The 22,395-nt window shown below is 40.7% G+C and overlaps 1 protein-coding gene across 1 annotated transcript; it reads left to right on the forward strand.

The window, feature by feature from the left end:
* Positions 1–18,423: 18,423 nt before the first annotated feature.
* On the forward strand, positions 18,424–20,319 carry CCL11 (C-C motif chemokine ligand 11). Its single transcript, XM_008048921.1, has 3 exons — positions 18,424–18,499; positions 19,706–19,817; positions 20,214–20,319. Exons 1-3 carry the CDS (start codon positions 18,424–18,426, stop codon positions 20,317–20,319), a joined length of 294 nt encoding a protein of 97 aa, XP_008047112.1.
* Positions 20,320–22,395: the final 2,076 nt, after the last annotated feature.

Here is a 22,395-nt window from a genome sequence, read left to right on the forward strand (position 1 = left end):
CAATGAGGTCTCGCCAAGTTGCCCAGGTGGGTCTCGAACCTGCGGGCTCAGGCAATCCACTCACCTCAGCCTCCCAAGGCATGGGATTACAGGCAGAGTCACCGAGCCCAGCTCCTCACCATATTTTAAATCATGCTTTATTTGTTATAAATCATTTAAATTTGGATTATCTTCGGGCAATTCAGCTATGACTAGACACTGGAACCCAGAAGGAAATGTTAAACTTATGGTGAAATGGAAGGATCTCCTTACAGGCCAATGGAGAGGGCCTGATATATTGCTAACCAGTGGAAAAGGAGGGAGGGAATGGGGTCAACAGCTCCTGAACACATCCTAGTGGTCTCGGGGTCAACAGCCCTTCCTGATCCCTAATGCTCAGTGGGCCTCCATGACTGGTTCCCACTCACCTTGTTGTTTCATTACCAATGGGATTGATATCTCAACTACCTGCTGCTAAAGATTCATCAAAAAGAAAATGCCTCAGCAAAGGCTGGAGAGCTATAGAAGAATCACCAGCAGCTATTGTCCCTGAGAAACTGTGGTGTGAGTGAACTGCAACTATCCACCCTTAATCCTCAGTCCTAAATTCCTCCCTGGGGCAGGGGACAAAGCTAGTATTAGAATGAGTAGACCATCTCTAACCCAATCCCAGAAATGTTCCAATGAGAAAACTGAATCTGAGAAAAGAAAGTGGTTTCCTACTTTCAGCTCCTTTTCCAGCCATGAGTTCAGATCTCAGTTCCTTCATCCTGGAGCCTAGGGGTCTTCACTTGGGTCAGCAAAAGCTCCTGTTTCCCTGAAGCCACTTCCTTTACCTTATCTTCTTCTTCCTTCACCCCCAAGGCAGTACTATTAGCCCAGCTAATGGAGCAGGCACATTTCCCCTTGTGTAGGCCACACTCCCAGGTTGAATCTTTAAGGCACTCTGTCTAACTGTGTCCTCTCTTCCCAGCAGCTTCAAGACCAAACTGGTCGGTGGTTTGTGCTGACCCCAAGGAGAAGTGGGTCCAGGATTCCATGAAGCACTTGGACAAAAAAAAACCTCAAACTCTAATGTTTTGAACACTCACTCTTGAACTGAAGCCAAGCCAAGACTTGAAAAGAGAATAATTTATAACCCCAGTCTTTTTTGAAAGTTGTTCTGAGATTATTTTATTATAATTCTAAGAAATATGAGCTTTTTGTAACAATATGAATCATAATTTTTCTTAAGTAGTGCTTTAAAGTTATTAATATATTAATTTAATCTGCCATGGATTTTGGTGGATTTTAAATGTAAAACCTTGGACATACCGTGTCACTTCAGTCCCATGAAAACAGTGGGATGCTTCTCTCCTCTCTATCTTATAATGGTATTAAATAAGTCCTTGCAAGACCAACACAAATATATTTTTTTAATTGTTAAGTGATGATATCCCTCTAAAACCATAATGCTATTACAGAATTAAATATTTTCATATGTATGACTTGAATTTTTATATAAAATATATTTTTGTATAATATCTGACTTTGAAGGTTTTTTTTAAAGGGTAAAACAAAGCTGGCAGGGGTAACAGGATGACAAGGGGGAGGCCTGGTTACAGAGGATGGTCTCTCATTGTGGAGGAATGAGCATATTTAATAGAACCTGGGCTTTCCTCCAAACTCGGCAGATCTGCATGTCAAGGTAAAGCAGGCAGGCCAGACCAGGCTGAGCGAGCTCCACAGCTCCAGATGTGACATCAGCATCAATCTTTCTTCCTTTCCAAAGTCAATCTTTTTTTCACCATCCCATACCCTACCCAAAAGTCTCTCCCCTAATCTATTACATTGAATTTGTGGCTCACTAATTTCCCAACTTCCAATCAATCCTCTAATCCAGAGTAATACAAATATTGCCTGCATTGAGAAATCGGGCAGAGGACCAACAGACAACCTCACAAGTCCCCTTCCACATCTGGGAACCAAATGTCTTAAAAAAAATTTGATATCTACAGGTTGGGAAAGCATAGAGAAGGTGAAGATACTGCACCTAATACAGGATACTGACAAACTCTTGATAACTTCAAACCAAGCTTCTTGGGGACAGTATTTCCATCAGTGCCCAAGTTAAAAATCTCAGGGCACCTGGAGATATCAGATAACTTATTCGCCAGTAATCACTTTATTGGTGACCATTCACTGCCATCATTGATGTTCAGGGAAGGTCCAACAGACCTTTCTACATCTTCTCCAACTCACCAGTCTTTGTCCCCAAACACTAATGTCAACCTTAAATAATAAGATTCAGAAAAGATGAGTAAGTATAGCGTTTATTCCAGCACAAAACTTGAGGATGGCCACCTGGGAAAGCATAAACTCCAAATGAATTCAGCATTTCCAAGTAGCAAAGCTAAGGTTTTAATTATATAGGTGGGGACGGAGAAGTTCCACCAGGATCACATTTTCCATATAATATCAGGTATGTATGTCACAGCAATTTGATTGGTTACAGCCTACAATAGTCCAAGGAAGATTACTTTCTTATTTGATAAGGAGGAGTAGTGATCTGAAGGGGTCTTATCTCTGGAATCACCTGGTTTTCTTAATTATTTACAGGAAAAAGAAAAAGGCAGAAGTTGTGACCCAGCCTGCGTAACCACATTCTTCCCAAGGCTCAGAATAATTTAAAGTTTCAATAGCCTTAAATTTGAATTACCTTAAGTTTGGATTACTTAATTTCACACTAATAAGGAGTATAATTTCAAATTCCAGGAGAAAACAACCAGGAGATAGACCAGAAATAGGAGGGGAATCTAATAGCTGCTATAGCTTAATGAGACACAGTGAGCCCTCTAGTACAGGCAAATATTAATCAGTGTCAGACAGTAGGACAGGTAAGGAGAGAAGGGCTACACATGCCCAAGCCTAAACAGAATCTGCTCAAATTATCTCTGCCAAGTCTTATCTTGTTCAAGGAATTCTAAATGCATTTGTCTTCCTGCAAAGTAACATGACAAGGAACCGAGGCTGATACATTACGGGGCACTGAGTTCAATAGAATTCAAACATTAGTCTGATTATACCACTCATGTGCCTAGTAAACTTGGGCAAGTTATTTCGCCTGACTGAGCTTCCATAAATGGAGATGTACGGTAGATTACTGGCTCTCATATTGGCAATAACATCACTTAAGCACTAATGAAAATCACAGATTTCTGGGAACCATCACAGAAGAGTCTGATACAGGGTGTTGGGTAGGGAAAGTGTCCCTTCTACCTTTTTTTTACTAGTTCTTAGCCATGCCTGGGACCAGTGATGAAACACACTTTGAGATGCCCTGATGCTCTCTCTTTCAGATCAATGTAGTCTCTAGGCTTGACCAGTGACCTCTGGCTTAGACTCAAACAGTGTCTTTTGCTTGAACTTTCCCATCTTCTAAACTTGGCTGTTAGACGTGAACCAGTCCGAGTAGCAGAGACTGCAAATGCCCCCACATATATTCGTGGGCTCTTCTACATTTTCAGTCAAAATTGCATTTACTTGGGGGCCATGTGATTGAATTATAACCAGTTTGGTGAGAGCTAAAATTATACAAGCCACTTTCTGACTTTGTCCCTATAAACCTGTATTTCCAACCCTCTCTTCCTCTGCTATGGTGACTTTGGGGCAATGTATTCCACATAGCTAAATTTCAAGTGGAAGCCATTCATATTTGTAAGTCATGGGTGGCTGCTTAGAGGAAACCCACCTGCCTACCTTGAACTGTGAAATAAGAAAGAAATAAATACTTGTTTATTTCTCTAGCCACTAAGCCTAGTGTAACCTTGATTAATAGTGTATTGGTACCACGATCATGTGCAACCACATGCCACCACCTAAAACCTGAAATGTGTAGCATTTATTGGGCACTCAGTAGCAGGCAGAGAGGAAACTGAAATCATAGGTTAAAAAGATGGAGCTTCAAGTTACAAAGGGTCAAAGTTGCCAGATCCTGTCTGTTGAATTGTAGCTCCAAGTAAAGAGTTTGAAAAATATATATACATTAGTAGTGTGTTGGCTGTTTTTGTCTTTATTTGCTAAAGCATTACAAGAAAAAAATGAACTCAGGAAAAAAATTAGCTGATCTTAAAGCAGAAATGAAAGAGAATTAAATCAAGGCTGACAGCAGGAAGATGGCAGCCAAGTCAGTCAGACTACGGAAGTCCTAGTGTGAGTGAGTGAGTGTATGGAAAATCTTGTGTACGTGTCAGTGAGTAAGTGGGTATATGGGTGGCTCACTGAGTGAAGGCTCAGGAGCAAGTGGCCAGGGCTGTCCTGGTGAAGCGGATGGTGTTGCAGCTGCTTGGCTTGGACCCTAGTGATTCCTGGGATGCAGAAGCCATGGGCCATTTTTTTGTTTCTTCTTTTTTTTCATCAACAAAGCCCTTCCTGAGAAGAAGCTGCTGGGAGAGACTGACTAAGTGGGGACTTGTGAGCAAGTGGCCAGGGCTTTCCTGATGAAGCGGCTGGGGCGGCAGCTGCTCTGCTTGGTCTCTAGTGCTTCCTGGGTCACAGAAATTGAGCACCATTTTTTTAACTGACAAAGGCCTTCCTGGGAAGAAGCTATAGGAAGAGACTACCAGTTCCAGGCTCTGCTTCACCACTGCAGTGAGAAACACTGCCAGCTCTAGACTCTGCCTCACTACCGCAGCACCTGGCCAGACACTGGCAGCAAGGACTGTGGAGGGAGACAAGAGGCAGAGCCTCATTGGAGAAGACAAAAGAGGCACCCTGCCACCATCCTGAAAACAGGGCAGGAAAGTGCTCTGGCTTGCTCACCATGGAGCAACAGACCCAAACTCTGTGACCAGTGGATCAACTACTCAGGGGTTGATTGTGACCCAGAGGGAATATCCTGAAAGCATAAACTTCAGAAACGCAGGATGAATGCTGAGTCTCAGGTGACCCACCCCCTACACTGATTCAGCCACAGGACAAAGAGTGTGGCCAGAAAAGGACGAGGAAGAGTTCCAAAAAGATCAGTGGTGAGTCTGGGGCTAACCCAACCCCCTCCTTCCAAGCAATCCTCTGAACATCAGACGAGGGACGATGAGGGACGAACCCAGGCAAAGCCTCAACGTCAGCTGCAGTACTCGAGGAAAAGCCTGGTTGGGACACCCACTACCAGTACCTGGGGAAGAGACAACCCCTCACCTTCCCATCGGAGGGATTCCCCTGACCATACTAGAGTGGGAGGGGAGGACTGCAGCCCCACCTACTCCCACTGCCCCCTTCTCCTTCCCTGGTCCAGACACTGGGGAGACAATGAATGAGGTGAAAGCTCTGCAGGAGATGGCAGAAAAGCAAATGAGAGGAACAATTACAGAACCTGCCACAAGAGGGCAGGGTTTGGTTTTGGTTTTTTTGTTAGTTTTTAACAATTTTAAAATATTTTTCCTTTGTGCATGAATGTGTATGTGAGGGTTTGATCTGCTCCCCCTATTTTTTTCTTTTGTTTTTCTCATTCTTCATCTGTTTTTTTTGTTTTCTGTTTGTGTGTGTATGCGAATGATTGAGAGTTCATCTTTCAGGGTTTTTTAAATTTATGGTTTACTTATTTATTTTTTGTTGGTTTATTTTTGTTCTTTTGTTATTGTTTTTTAGCTTAATGTGAATATATGTGTGAGGGTTCAATCTGAATTTCTTTTTTTCTTTCTTTCTCTTTTTCTTCTCCTTTGATTTTGTGCTGGGCATCAGTGTGTGTGTTTGGTTTTCCTGTATTTTTGCTTTGTTTTGATTTATTGTTATTCTAGTTTGGTTTTGGTGTGTGTATGTGTGTGTGTGTGTGTGTGTGTGTGTGTGTGTGTGTTCAATTGTTTTTTGCTTTGGTTTCTGCTTTCATTGTTCTGTGTGGGGATTTTTTCATTATTTTTTATTTTTTAAATTTTTGTTCATTTTATTTCATTCCACTCTTCTTTGTTCTCCTCATTACCTTACTGTATCTTGGACTCAAAGGGTGTACACATGTATCCATTGCATTGTCATATAGAGTGGTGGTGGGGAGTGAGTCTTAGGACTAACCACAATCAGTGAACACTGTAATTTGTAAGTAGTTTCTGAACCCTAGTTCCCCATCTTTCACCTTATTTGACTCATAAAACTACAACACACAGCAAAACTTTCCACCCAGAGTCCTGTTTCAAAATAGAACAAATCCAGAGCCCTGATCAGGGAAGAATAGAGGGTTGAGCAATGGGAAAGAAGTGAAAGCCTTTCCCATTGCCACTGAATAATGGAATTAAAGAGCAAAGAAAGAGATCTGCCACAAACAAGGAACAACCAGTGGAAGACCACAGGTAATTTCCAGTGTAACAAAGAGAAAAAAACTGAAAAATCAGACCTCAGAGCCCAAACAATGGAAGTCATCAACAACTAACCCCAGAATATGTCAGGCATTAGGGAATGGATGGAAAGACTGAGTAAAACTCAAGAAAGACAAGATGCAACACTGAAAGAAGTTGTAACTGAGATTTTGGCCATAAAAAATTTCTTCCAGAAAATTATGACAAGCATGGAAAGTAGAATTAATCAAGCAGAAGAAGATCTCAGAACCTGGAGTCCAGAACATGGAATTAATCCAATCTGTAAAACACATAGAAAGAAAAATCAGAAAGAAAGAACAAAGCCTACAAGAGATGTGCAATTATAGCAAGAGGCCAAATCTATATCTGCTTGGTATCCCAGAAGAAGATGGAGACCAGCTTGGAGCAAGTATTCTTGGAAGTTATCCAATAAAACTTTCCCCATCTCACCAGAGATGTGACCATCCAAACACAAGAGATACAGAGAACCCCCACAAGACATCAAATGAACACCAACCCCTAGACACACAGTAATTTGCCTACAAAAGTAGGCACACAAAAAAAATTCCTAAAGACAGCAAGAGAGAAAGGTCAGACTACCTACCTGGGAAAACCAATCAGAATAGCAGCAGACCTATTGGAAAAAACACTACAACCTTAAAGGAACTAGAGTCCAATATACAAAGTCCTCAAAGATGAACAATTTCAATCAAGAATTTCCTACCCAGCTTCATTAGTGGTGGAAAATTAAAATCTTTCCCAAACATCCAATCCTTAAGAGATTATGCATATTCCAGACCAGCTCTACAGGAGACACTTAAAAAGGTATTAAGTGCAAAAGAAAGAATGACCACACACTTCATAAGAGAACAGCAGAACACAGAATCAACAGAGAATACATCGCAATAGCAAACTTGAAAACACACACATACATCAACCCCAAAGCTAAAAGAAAACAAACAAACAAACAAAGAAAAAACATTATAAGAACCTCATGAGGGAATAAACAATCACATTTCAATAATCAACCTGAATGTGAATGGACTAAATGCACCACTGAAAAGACACAGCATGGCAAACTGAATAAATAACTATGACCCAATTATTTGCTGTATCCAGGAAACTCATCTCACCACAAGGGATGCACACAGACTCAAAGTTAGAGGGTGGAAAATGAATTTCCAGGCAAATGGATCACAAAAGAAGGCAGAAGTTGCAATCTTAATATCAGACAAAACAACCTTTAAGCTATCAAAAATGTAAAGAGATGCAAAAGGACACTACATAATGATAAAAGGTTCAGTCCATCAACAAGAAATATCAATCCTAAACATATATGCACTCAACACAGGAGCACCAACATTTATGAGCAACTACTAAGTAAATCAAAAAAAGATATTGACTCTAATACTATTATAGCTGGGGACTTAAATACACTACTAACAGCCCTAGATAAACAATCAAGACAAAAAATCAACAAAGAGATCAGAACCCCAACTTGATGCTGGACCAAATGGACTTAATAGATACCTACAGAACATTTCACCCACCAACCAAAGAATATACATTCTATTCACCATCCCATGGACATATTCCAAGATCGATCAAATACTCAGCCATAAATCAAGCATAAACAAATTCCATAAGGTTGAAATATTGCCATGCACTTCCTCAGACCATAGTGAAATAAAAATAAGTATCAATACCAACAAAATTTCCCCCAAACTCACAAAGACATGGAATCTAAACAGTGTGATGCTGAATGACTACTAGGTCAAACAATGATATCAAAACAGAAATTAAAAGATTCCTGGAAACAAATGAATATTAAGAAACATCTTACCAAAACCTCTAGGATGCCATGAAAACATCCTTTGTATATTAGACTCCAGTTCCTTTAACGTTGTAGTGTTTTTTTTTGCCAATAGGTCTGCTGCTATTCTGATTAGTTTTCCCAGGTAGGTAGTCTGACCTTTCTCTCTTGCTGCCTTTAGGAATTTTTTTGTGTGCCTACTTTTGTAGGCAAATTACTGTGTGTCTAGGCATTAGTGTTCATTTGATGTCTTGCGGGGGTTCTCTGTATCTCTGGTTGATGGATTTTTCTATAGGAAAAGCTATATCTCTATTAACACACATGAAAAAAATGGAAAGATCACAAGTTAACAGCCTAACAAATCACCTAAGGGAGCTGGAAAGACAAGACTACCAAATCCCTAACTTTAGCAGAAGAATCCAGATTGCCAAAGTAAAAGCCCAAATATAGGACATAGAAGACAAAAATATCATAGAAAAAATCAACAAAACAAAAAGCTGGGGCTTTTTTTCTTTTTTTTTTTAATTATAAAGATGTGGGGTACAATTCAGGGCTAGGTATACAAACATTGATTATGCAGGTACCCTTGTTGATGAAGTATACCTCTCCCTCCGCTAGCAGTTTTCTTCAACTGCCAATCCCACCCCCCTCCCCTGACATTTTCCCATTACTGTCAAACATCTTCTTATAGTATTATAATTGTTCAAAAAACTGGTTTTTAAAAAGAATTAACAAGATTGATGGACCCCTAGCCAGAATGACCAAGAAAAAGAGAGAAAAACCCCAATAAACACAATCAGAAATACAAAAGATCAAATCACAACTGACCCAGAAGAAATACAGAAGATTATCAGAGATTACCATACACACCTGTATAGAAACCAACTTGATAACCTAAATGAAATGGAGGACTTTCTAACATCACACAACCTCCCAATGTTGAAACAAGAAGGCATAGAGACACTAAATAAATTAATAACAATGCAGGAAATTGACTCTGTCATAAGAAAACTACTACTACAAAAAAAAGCCCTGGACTGGGTGGCTTTCCAGTAGAATTCTATAAAACGTACAAGGAGAAGCTGATAACAATCCTATTGAAAGTAATCCAGGCAATTGAGAAAGATGGAATTCTCCCCAAATCATTTTACGAAGCTAACACCACACTGATTCCCAAACTGGGTAAAGATCCAACAAAAAAGAGAACCACAGGACTATATCCCTAATGATCATAGATGCAAAAATTCTCTACAAGATTCTAGCAAATTGGATCCAACAACGCATCTCAAAAATAATTCATCATGACCAAATAGGCTTCATCCCCAGGATGCAGGCTGGCTCAATATCCACAAGACCATAAATGTAATTAAACACATCAACAGATGTAAAAACGAGAATCATATGATTATATCACTAGATGCAGAAAAAGCTTTTGCTAAAACCCAGCACCCCTTCTTGATAAAAACCCTCAAACACCTAGGTATAGAAGGAATATATCTCAAAATAATAAGCACCAGCCGGGCTCGGTGGCTCATCCTGTAATCCCGCACTTTGGGAGGCTGAGGTGAGTGGATTGCCTGAGGTCGCAGGTTCGAGAACCGCCTGGGCAACTTGGTGAGACCTCATCTCTACAATAAATCAAAAAATCAGCCGGGCGTGGTAGTGCATGCCTGTAATTCCAGCTACTCGGAAGGCTGAGGCAGAAGGATTCCGGGAGCCCAGCAGGTTGAGGCTGCAGTGGCCGGGAGCAGCCACTGCACTCCAGTCTGGGCAACAGAGTGAGACTCCAACTCAAAACAAACAAACAAAAATAATAAGCACCATCTACAATAAACCCACAGCCAGCATATTGCTAAATGGACAGAAACTGGAAGCATTTCCCTTGAAATCTGGAATAAGACAGGGTTACACTCTTGTTCAACATGGTGTTGGAAGTCATAGTTAGAACAATTAGACAAGAGAAGGAAATCAGGAGTATCCAAACAGGAAAAGAGGAAGATAAGTTATCACTCTTTGCTGATGATATGATCCTATACCTCGAAAATCCAAGAGAATATGTCAAAAGACTTCTTGCACTGATAAAGGACTTTAGCAGTCTTGGGGTACAAAATAAATGTGCAAAAGAAGTCGCATTCTTAACACCAACAACAAGCAGACTGAGAACCAAATAAAAAGCACAATCCCATTCATAATAGCCACACACACACAAAAGAAATACCTCACCATCTTCCTAACAAGAGAAGTGAAAAACCTGTACAATGAAAACTACAAAACACTGCTCAAAGAAATCCATGAAGACACAAAAAATGGAAAAATATTCCATGCTCATGGATAGGGAGAATCAACATTGTCAAGATGTCCATCCTACCAAAGGCAATCTATAGATTCAAGGAAATACCCATTAAATTACCAACATCATTCTTCTCAGACCTGAAAATGACAATACGAAATTCATATGGAAACATAAACAAACACAAATAGCCAAAACAATCCTTAGCAAAAGAAACAAAGCAGAAGGTATAACACTTCTAGACTTCAAAATTTACTGTAAGTTTACAATAATCAAAGCTACCTGGTATTGGTACAAGGACAGGTACAGGACCAATGGAATAGGATAGAGATTCCAGAAACAAAACCTCAATTTCTCAACCAACTCATCTTTGGCAAAGCCTCCACCAACAACCACCAGGAAGAGGACAACCTATTCAGTAAATGGTGATGGGAAAACTGACTGATTACATGCAGAAGATTAAAACAGGACCTCTACCTATCACTATACCCAAAAATCAACTCTAAATGGATCAAATTTCTAAATGTAAAACCTCAAACTATAAGAACCTTAGAAAATGCAGGAGATGCACTTATTAGAATTGGAACTGGCAGCCAATTCCTGATCAAAATCCCAAATGTCCATGCCATCAGATAAAAAAGATAGAGCAGTGAGACCTCATCAAACTGAAATGTTTCTGCAAAGCAAAAGAAACCATCAACAGAGCGGGAAGACAGCCCACAGAATGGGGAAAATGAGAAAAATATTTGCCAACTGTGTATCTGACAAGGCTTAACATCCAGGATCTGCAAGGGTCTCAAACATGCCAAAAGAAAAAAAAACAAACAGCCCCACTAAAAAGCAGACAAAAAACATGAATAGACGTTTCTCAAAAGAAGATATATGGGCAACCAGCAGACACATGAAAGAGTGCTCAGCCTCACATCAGAGAGATGTAAATCAAAACCACACTGAGATACCACCTAACACCAGTCAGAATGGTCATCATTAATAAAACAAACAACAACAGATGCTGGTGAGGATGTGAGAAAAAGGAATGCTTCTACACTGCTGGTGGGAATGCAATCTAGCGTGACCTCTGTGGAAAACAGTGTGGCAATTTCTGAAAGAACTAGAAATTGACCTTCCATATGACCCAGCAATTCACCTATTGGGAATATACCCAGAAGAACTCAAATCATTCTACAAAAAAGGTACTTGCATTCCTGATTATTGCAGCATTATTCACAATAGCAAAAACATGGAACAACCATGCTGCCCATCAAAACTGAACTGGATAAAAAAAAAATGTGGAGCACATGCACAATGGAATATTATGCAGCCATAAAGAAGGACAAACATATGGATTTCACAGCAACTTGGATGAATTTAGAGTCCATCATACTCAGTGATCTGTCACAGAAACAAAGAGCACAGTACCATATGTTCTCACACATAAGCAGACCCTGAACAATTACCATAATACTTTAAGAAAGGGATTGGCAGTAGCAGGATATTACTGGGTTAGTAGTGGCAGGGGGGCACATAACATTAATAATGGTACCTGATCTCAAACCAGGCAAAGTGAGGACCAAAGGGAGGCCCAAACTTTAACTGCACGATGACCACTTATACACCTAATCCTGAATTGTAACTCACATCTTTAAAATAAAATTTTTTAAAAGAGAATAAAATCATAAAAACAGGACTTGACATTGTTGTCATAACCTTTTATTTCTAAGTCCTGAACATTAAGAGAAGGTATTTAAGTAAAAAAAAAAAATCAGTAATAAGAGTCCAGGAAAAACTGTTGGATAAAGTGACATAAGGCAAAAATCAGATTGAAACTGTAGCCTTACCATGCGAAACCTAATGTCCTCATTAAGAAAAGAGAGGAGAAAGCAAAACATAGTTTGAGAAGTTTATCTAGAAAAATAATTCCAACACTTTGGAGGCCAAGGTAAGTAGATCACTTGAGGTAGGAGTTCATGATCAGAATGGTCAACATGGTGAAACTCCATTTCTACAAAAACTCCATTTCGAATAAAAAATTAGCTTGGTGTGGTGGTACATACCTATAGACCCAGCTAGTCCCAGTTGTTCAGGATACTAAGACTATGAGGACCGCTTGAGTCAAGGAGTTCAAGGTTACAATGAGCTGTGATTGCACTACTGGATTCCACCCTAGGCGACAGAGGGAGATTCTGTTTAAAAAAAAAAAAGAAGAAGAAGAATTCTAAAGCAGACAAAACAAACAAACAAACTTGGGTTGTGGCTACTGGCATATGGAATTAACTGAATATGAAGAGGTCAAAAACCTAAAAGTTATCAAGAGAACTATACTCCATTGTCAGTGAATCATAAGTGATCCTGAAAAGTTCAGAAAGAAAAACCCCCAAGGCCTACAGTGCAGCTAGCAGTCCTCAAAGGCTGCAGAGCCCGCAAAAGAGCATGTCTCCAGTCCAGCTTCGACGGGCCACACGGTTGGCTCCGTGTTTTTGCTGTAACAAACATACGTGTGCAGGCATCTTTTTTGTAGAATCATTTGAGTTCCTCTGGGTATATTCCCAATAGGGGAATTGCTGGGTCATATGGAAGGTCGATTTCTAATTCTTTCAGAAATCGCCACAGTCTTCCAAAGAGGTTGTACTAGTTTGCATTCCCATCAGCAGTGTAGAAGCGTTCCTTTTTTTCCATCTCCTCACCAGCATCTGTTGTTGTTTGTTTTATTAATGATGGCCATTCTTACAGGGGTTAGGTGGTATCTCAATGTGGTTTTGATTTGCATTTCTCTGATTGATGAGTGAGGCTGAGCACTCTTTCACGTGTCTGTTGCTGCCCGTATATCATATACACAATGGAATATTATGCAGCCACAAAGAAGGACAAATATATGGACTTTGCAGTAAATTGGATGGATTTGGAGTCGATTGTACTCAGTGATTTATCACAGAAACAAAGAACTAAGTTCCATATGTTCTCACTCATAAGGTGACCTTGAATAATTATAATGCTATAGGAAAGCGATTGGCAGTAGCGGAAAACTGTCAGGGGAGGGGGTGGGACTGCCAGTTGAGGAAAGCTGCTAGGGGAGGAAGGGGCATACCTCATCAACAAGCATACCTGCATGATCAATGTTTGTATACCTAACCCTGAATTGTACCCCACATCTTTAAAATGAAAAAATAAGTTTTTTTAAAAAAGAGCGTGTCTCTCCCCAATACCTACTTCAGAGGTATCAAAGGGAATAATGGAAAGGAGGGGCCTCACAGGGGCAACCAGAGCCCAGGAACAAAAGGTGAAACGAGCTTTCCGAGAGAGAGAGAAGCAAACCTAGGTGGGGATTTCCAAGGTCTGACAATTAAGTTTTCGAACTCATCCTAGAAAAAGTGCTGCATACCTCATTGCTGAATATCACTACGGTCACCTTCAAAGTACTCTCCTCAGGAAGCTATGCACTGATGAATACCAGCACATAGTTCACCATCAATGCAATTTTGCAACTCTTTTTCTAGAATAGCCACAGAGCTGTCATCGTATTACCCTTGATGTCCTGAATGTTATCAAAATGTTTTCCTTTCAATATTTCCTTTATCTCCAGATAAAGGAAAAAGTCACTGGGGTCCAAATCAGGTGACTGGCGGTGGGGGGGGAGGTGCTCCAATACAATTATTTGTTTTCTGGCTAAAAACTTCCTCACAGTACTGTGTGAGCTGGTGCATTGTCATGATGCAAGAGCTCCTTCAGGATCATTTTTGCACATCTTTCTCATGCCAATATTTTCAGTTAAGATTTTCCTGTTTATCAATGTTTATTTGGTCTGCTATGCTTCTCACAGTCAGCAGATGATTTTGGTGCACAATTAAACACATTTTTATAATGTTTCAGTCAGTTCTGCTCGTTACTGGCTGTCCTGACCTCTCTTCATTAGTGACTTCAGGAAAACATTTAATTTATTTGCATACTTCCATTTTCTCATAAACTAGGACTGACATGTTCCTAATTTCACTTCCACTCTTGTCAAGTTTAGCAAGAAATTTTATGTTTGTTTGTTGCTTTAATTCAAGCTCTGACATTCTTGTGACAGCACACAAAAACATACAACAGCAATAATGAACGCCACTTAGCAAGACACCGCCACATGTTAACACGAGCACAGCTGTGAGATGCTGATATTCCAAGGTTATGAAACCTTACTGAGTTGCTTGTACAGTGCTGCCAACATAAGCGCAGAGGGGCAAGTTTGTGAACTTAATTGTCACACCTTGTATAACATCTACCTGAAAAATTGTAAGCTTGCTACAGAGCATTGGCCATTGGTGTTTACTCTCTTCCCCTCCATAAATGAGGGTGTTGATTACAAGCACCCTATCCGTTTCAAGCTTAATAATTAGGGCAAAGAATTTATCTTTTTAGTTCACAAGCCACTGGATAAGTAGAACCACATCTTCATCTGACAGAGAAGACCAGCCATCATCAAGAGGTCCTGTACATTTAGGTTGATGCAATGATTAAAATGGTACTTTGGGTTGCCTCTACTGTGGGTGAATTAATTGTGTTCTCTATGTGGAAGGAAAAGTGAGCAAAGCACAAATTCTGATAGAAACTGTTTGTCTTTACTAAATATTTGTGTGGTCCTCCTCATGTTTCAGTCTCTTTTGCAATTATACTGGAGTTGTATGATGAATTAAGGCCAATGCAATGCAGGTAAAAATGATGTAAGCTGCTTCTATGCCTCATTTTTAAAGCATCCTATGCAAATCAATCTACCCTCTCTCTCCTCACATCAGTGAACGTTGGGGTTCACATGTTCCAAATGACAGCTGTTGGGGTCACATATTCCAGATGACAGCTGCAACTTATAAATAGTCTGAATCTCTGAGTAATTCATTAGGAGAGAGTATTTGTGGCAAGCTGCCTAGCCAACATCAGGCTGTGACACAAGCACAAAGTAAATATCTGTTGCAATATGCCACTGAGATTGTTCTTGCTATAAGGCATAGGTAGCATTACCATGACCAACTGGCGCAGGAAAATTGCTGCAGTGTTCTGTGCCTCAGTCTTCTACCTCTGCACAAAAGAGTAAAGTTGATTGACCCAAGAGGATTATATAAGATAATGTAACAGTAAGAATATTTTAAATAAAGAAAAAAACTTTGGTTTCCTCAAGGCATCTCTAGTTAGCAGGCTTCATTTTTATGATTGATTTCACAAAAAAGGTAGACATTTCACTTTTCTAAGTCTCCATTTCCTCATTGTAACTAATGGACTTAAATAGAATAGATTTAGTGGGAGGATTAAATAAGTCAATTCATGTAAAATGAAATAATAAAGTGCCACCCATAGATTGTGCAGGTTAATGTTATTTTCAACAGCTTGCTATTTGCTAAATACATTGTTAGGTTTGGTTTTTGTTGTTGTTTGTTTTTAACACAAATGTATAGTTTGGGATAATTTCCCTCCAAAACTGATAAGCAGCTGCAGACAGGGTCTCAGTCGAGAAGGAGAGGTAATGAAGCCTACTTGATCTTGTTTTGCATAATGAAAAACTGAGTCTGAGAGTCACAATGCATTTCACAAGACAGAGAGGTCTCCTAAGATAAGGAGTTAAGGAATGGGGTCTCTAGAATCAGCTCAGACTGAAACACTCAGTTGTCTTAGGGATTTTATCATTGGGCCCTAATCCTCAGTTCTCTATTCTTTTGTTCTTCTAAAAGAGGATTGGCATAAAATAAACACCAATATCTCTTTCCAGTCTGTCTACAACTTTGCACTATTAGAGGGAAGCTGGAGCAGAAAGCCAAGAATCCTGATTCCTGGGGATCCCTTTCTGTGGATCACTCACCATTTCTTAAAAAACACTTAAGAAGGTAAGATTTTGTTTTTATGGTGGAGGATCCACTTCCTGCTCATAATTCGGGTCATTTCTGATCGAGTCACCTCCATGCATCAGGCATAAAACCACAAGCAAGTAGTGGATCTACTCTAAGTCAATGCTGAATAAGAAACTTTCAAAAAAGAAAAAGGGAAAAAAAGGCCTTTGAAGCTGCCCCCACTTGCTAGAGACAGCTAAGCAGCTGGATAAAACAGCTGCAGAACTTGGATATCTAAAGACTGATTTTATTTATTTATTTTAACTGAGGTTTCTCTGACTCAAATTAAATCCAAAGCCCAGTGAGGAAAACACAAAAACGGAGTCATGTGCTGATAAGGGTCTCTAAATTCCCAACAAAATTATGAAATTATTCCTACTAAGGAAACTAAGCACTTAACCACGTCAGACAAACACCTCTGAGGTCAAGAACATTCCAAACGTTTTGTGTTGACACAATTTTTGAGATCTCATATCTTCCACATATGCAACTCAGATATTTCTGAAAACAGCCCCTAGGGTAGCATGTCTTTCCTTGGAAGAAGTGAAAAAAATTGGAAGAATACATGGAGAAAGGCTTCTGCCCAGAGTCTGAGTTCCTTTCCAGCATCCTATGGTCCACAAAATCTGCCACATTTTCTAATAATAATAAATATTAACTTCCACTCACTGAGCACCTATAATGATGTGGTCATTCTTGTAAACATTTTAAATATACGAATTCCAGCAACAATCTTCTAAGGTAGACATGATTATCTTCCTCTCTTAGCAGAGTGATTAAGTTGCCCATGGTAATCAAAGTCAGTCACAGAGCCATCATTCAAACTCAGGCATCTCAGATCCAGAGTCTACACTCGACTGTCTCACTTGGAGTTGAGCAGGAAAGAACAGGGAAGACCCAGGTTTTGCCTTTTTAGGTAATTGCAGACCAATTATTCTTTTAATAGATGGGCACTTAGGGATCTTGCAGGCTAGAAAGGGCACTTTCTTTTTTTTTTGAGTTGGAGTCTCACTCTAGTCCAGTGCCTATGACAAACATCAACAGTCAACACTATATTCAACTAACCCAAGGCAAGTCCTCAGAGTCTTAACACATCTGTTTGCACAACCTTTACCAGTCAATTTGATTGAGAGAGTGCAGGACAAGCCAGGAAACAGCCTTGCAGTGTCTCCACATCACTATTCAATGCTGTAACTCACCTCAGTGACCCCATTAAAGGCTGCCTCCCTTTACGGTCTCTCTAAGGAGGTGGCTTAGTGTTAGGTACAAAGGGATATACATACAGGTTATTTTTTCTCCTCTCTTTGTTTTGTTTTTAACCATCAAATTCCTTGTCTGCAATGTGTGCTCAGGGAGTGAGGGTGAACCAGATGTGGTTTTCCAAATGTGTTCCTAAATCCTTGGGGTGTGAGGGTGCACAGGGCTCTCTATTCTGTTTCAAACAAACCCACTTCACAACAGTGCATTTGACAAATAGGGGTTCGATATCATTCCACTTGAAAAGGGCTTTAGAAGCTAAGCAAGTAGTTTGAAAATGCACAGGAAGTCCAGATTAACAGGAACTATCAGTGTGACTGATGTCTCATAGCATTAAAATCCACGGGCACTAAGAGTCTGTGATCACTAGATTAAATCATAGTGGTGAGGTTATGGTGTACTATCCTTCCTGGTTAACAGTGACCCAGCTATGTCTAGAGCTGCAGAGTCCTCTCTATATTTGGATGGGCGCCTAGAAGAAGTTTTAGGGCCCTTTCCTGACCTCCTAAATCCTAAAGACCACCACATGAACACAGGGATAGAGGAAGGTTCTTAGATCAACTCATTCCTGAGGTCCTTGGTTTTCTTGCTGATTTTCACCACTACAGATGTCCACTAACATTTCATAATCACATATCCTTCCCTAACTACCCTGAGTCTCAGGATAGATGATAAGTCCCACCCACTAGCTGGTCTCTCTTCTATCCGGCTAACTTCCCAGGACTTGGTCAACAATTCAAGATCCCCCCCCACCTTATCATGACTCTGTCCAGGCAGAGACTTCACTGGAAGATCACACCCTCTTTGTTCCCTATAAAAGGCAGGCTGAACAGCCAGAGGAGCAGAGAGTCTGAGACCAACACAGGAATCTCCAATACGCAAGTTGAAGTTTGCCCCTCGCCCTCCAACATGAAGGTCTCTGCAGCGCTTCTGTGGCTGTTGCTCACGGCAGCCACCTTCAGCTCCCAGGTGTTTGCTCAGCCAGGTAAGATTCCCTAACTCCTTATGGGAAAGCTAACTACCCCCAGGGTTACCAGGCCAGCAAGAATGTTTAGAGACTCATTGCAAATTCTGCATTTTAAGGATGGGAAAACAGGTTTCATGTGTAGACAAAAAAGTTTCCAACCTCTTATCCAGTCACTGGAAGAGTCAGAATTAGAAGTTCAGGCTCGTTCCCATGTTAAGTGCTTATGCTCTAACATCAGAATATGATATTGAGAGGGATGCTGTGTGCATCCATGACCCAGTTACCCTTATAATGTTTGGAGATAGGGCACACTGAAGAAAGACCCTTTCTTACTAGGGTCATGGTGGGCACTTTTGGCGGTGGGGGAGGGGGAAATATGTTGATTGGAGGCCAAAATGCTTGTTAGACTGTAGGACAGCTTTCAGAGACAGTGTTTAAAAGAAAGGATGGGGTCCCAGGAGAATCTCATGGGGTGACCTATTTTGACTCTATTTGGGGAAAAAATCTACAGCATTTGTTCCATAACTCATTTTCCCATCCTCTGATGACTTAAATTTACGAAATACATCAGTACCAATAAGCTAGTGCATGCTGTGGTAACAAACAATTCTTAATTATCAATGACCTAACAAAAGTGACTAACAAAGGTCAATTTCGCACTCATACTAGGTATGTGTAATGTATGGGCTCAGGCTTCTGCATGATATACTTGAGATTCTAGACTGATGGAGCAACTGCCTTCAGGAACATTGCTGGGTACTCTGACAAAGAGAAAGAAAGTTCTAGAGGGTGTTACATGGGGAGCACACTCTGGCTCAGAAAGGACACATGCCACTTTGTCTCCTCCATTGTTGGTCAAACTAATTAATGACTCCAACCAAACAAAAGTGGTCAAGAAATGCAAGTCTACCTTGTGTCCAGAAAATATTTCTTAAACAGTATCATGACTGCTACATGGCCTCATACCTTCTCATAATGACAGAGGTAGGGCTTGTCATGTTGATCAAGTTTTTTCCATACCCCTGTTGGGGTGATGGGTTCCCACTGCCCACGGGAGGAAAATGAGTAAAAGGCAGAGGCAGGGGACTTTGGAGCAGATGGATTCTGCCTCCAACTCTTGCAATTCTTCACCTTCTCCCAACTTCCTTCTTTCTTCACTAATTCGTGCCTTAAAATATCTACATATCATTAATGGCTCATCTTTTGGTTTTCTCCCACATCCAGCTTTTGTCCCACGTACCTGCTGTTTTACCCTGACCAATAGGAAGATCCCTATTCAGCGACTAGAGAGCTACAGAAAAATCAGCAGCAGCAAATGTCCCCGGAAAGCTGTGATGTAAGTAGACAAAGTTTATCCTCTCCCAGACCAAATAGTAATGTATAGGGCCGAGAGTCAAGAACTGTGTCAGAGTTTCTCGGAGTCATAGACTCAGACAGTTTGACCTCTATAATCCAATTCATGAATTTTCACTTTAGTAAATGTTCACTCCCAGCTTCTGGTCTGGGAGCTTATTCAGGTCATACCAGTTCCTTTGAGTCAAAAGCAAAGATAGCTTTGCTGGGCCATCAAAAGCAGTAGCTAACCCTGGAGTCCCATCAATCTCTGTCCTCTTCCTCCACTCCCTCCAAAGCAACCTCTTTGCCCCATGGCAAATAGTCCAGAAAGGTTTAGGGTCCAATGGGCAGAATTTTCAAAAGGTATCCTTCAAATTGCTTCTTCTCTCTCCCACAGCTTCAAGACCAAACTGAACAAGGATATCTGTGCTGATCCCAAGGAGAAGTGGGTCCAGAATTACATAAAGTACCTGGATCAAAAATCCTCAACTTCAAAGCCATAAGCGATCTCTTTTTTTGAGACTAAACCAGAGCCTCAGAAATGCTTGATTTGTTTTCCCTTCCTAAGATGCATTCTGATATAATCTCATATCATTCCAAAACGAATGAGCTTTATTTAACAATTTTTTATAAACATATTGTATTTAAATTATTGGAATTTTAAAACTTATCTTTGTGGGATCAGCAGTCACGGGGCACTGCTAGGGGGAGGATGGAGGAAGAAGGGTGGGGAGCACATGACAACACAAAGGGTACCTACATGGTCCATTACCAGGGAGAGTGAGGGCCACCTCAAAGCCCAAACTTCATCTGCATGAAGCCTACTTATGTAATAAATCCTCACTTGTACCCCATAACTCTATAATTAATAAATAACTGATTGCAAAATAAAACCTTATCTTCCAGAATATCAGTTGTTTTTAAAAAATGTCAAGCTTTGATCAGGTCCTTTTCCCCTGTGAACCCTAATTCAATCCTCTGCCATGTGTGGGCAGTATTACACTTCTTCTCCCTACCTTCCTGGAATCATGTAAGGGTCCCAGCAACAATCATCCATGTAAGCATTTTTAGGAGAACATGGCTCCTGTGAACCCAAAGTGTGACTCATAATGCTAAATGGAAGTAAATGCTGTTTTAGAAATACATAAAATATATGCACACTTTATCACAGGCAGTAGTTGCAATTTTGGGTGGGGAATCCACATTGAGCTGAGAGGGAGAGAGATGGCAGTGGAGGCGAGAGGTATGGTTAGGAGGGTATGGGGGATGGGAACTGTGTTCCTGAGAAATGACCTTTGGCTTGGCTGGTTTCATTGAGATGCAGGGTGAAACTGACACCCATTCCAACCTTCTGATTCCTGTTCCCAGCAATGGTTTCCCAGATCCCAAGAACATGAGTCACTTACCCATCAGGGAACTTTGCCACCATTCCTTGGTTTGCCCACCTCATGATTGTCTCTCCTGTGACCTGTTCCAACAGACTTGTGGCTTCTCCCTCTCCCCAAACTTACTCCTCTGTCTTCTAACCTGGTCTATGCAGACATGAAAGGCATTGGGAAATCAGAGGAAGGCTAGATGACCCTTGACCAGAGGTTTAGATGGAGACTTTATAGACAAGGTGGAACTTAAACTATGTCTTAGTGGATGAACAAGGTGGGGGGTTCCAGTCTAGGTAGAGGAGAAAAGGAATTGTTTGAGCAAATGCCAAGAAGTAGGGATGATCACAGTGTATTTATCAAACTGAGTGGGAGCCCATCAAAAAATGTTAGAGTTGGACTATGAGTGAAATTGTGGGGGGATTTGGAAAGAAGGTTGAGTTCAGGCTGCACAGGTGTGGAGTTTGTGCTCCATTCAGATAATAATAAGTGAGGTGAATATATGATTATTATCAGTCAAGTTAGGGATGCTTTTTTGAGAAGTGGCATCATTAATCATTATTCTGGAAGATCAGATGTAAGTTGACATTTTCCCAGATGGTCATTCTAGTAGTAACAGGCATTGCAAGTTTCAATTCAGTGGGAAGGAAAAGTACCATGGTCAGAGGGGCTTCAGGAAGGGCAACCAGCAGATGGCCATGGTTAGATCAGGAAGGGAAAGGAGAAGCAGTTAGCACCCCATCATGAAGTATGGGCATAAGGTAATGAGGGATAGAATGAAAGCATTGGTACATGGGGAAGGGAGAAGGCAATTGCACAAAGAATGGGCCAAAGCAGTGTGGAATGCTGAATGCTGTGGATGGAGAAATAGGACTGGTAACATGGAAACTTCCTAAACTCCATAGAGCTGTAATTAAGGGCTAGCTGCTTAGACTCAGAAAATTCACTTCTTGCCAGAGACCAGCTTCAGCCGAGTTCAGGGTACCCCAAAGGTGGAGACGGTGTCGGCGATTGGGGGGAAGAAGAAGAGAGAGAAAGAAAGAGACTGGACTCTGGTCTAGTGCAGAAGCGATGTGTGTTATTGGGAATTACAAAGGGGCTTTTATACACAAAGTCAGATGTGGGAGGGGCGTCCCCCACCCACCAGAAAACTTAATCCATGAAAACTTAATCAATGATTGCCTTTAAACACTTTTCATATGA

The sequence above is a fragment of the Carlito syrichta genome, unplaced genomic scaffold, assembly GCF_000164805.1.
Source record: "Carlito syrichta isolate Samal-C Ts95f unplaced genomic scaffold, Tarsius_syrichta-2.0.1 Scaffold128688, whole genome shotgun sequence".
Lineage (NCBI taxonomy): Eukaryota > Metazoa > Chordata > Mammalia > Primates > Tarsiidae > Carlito > Carlito syrichta.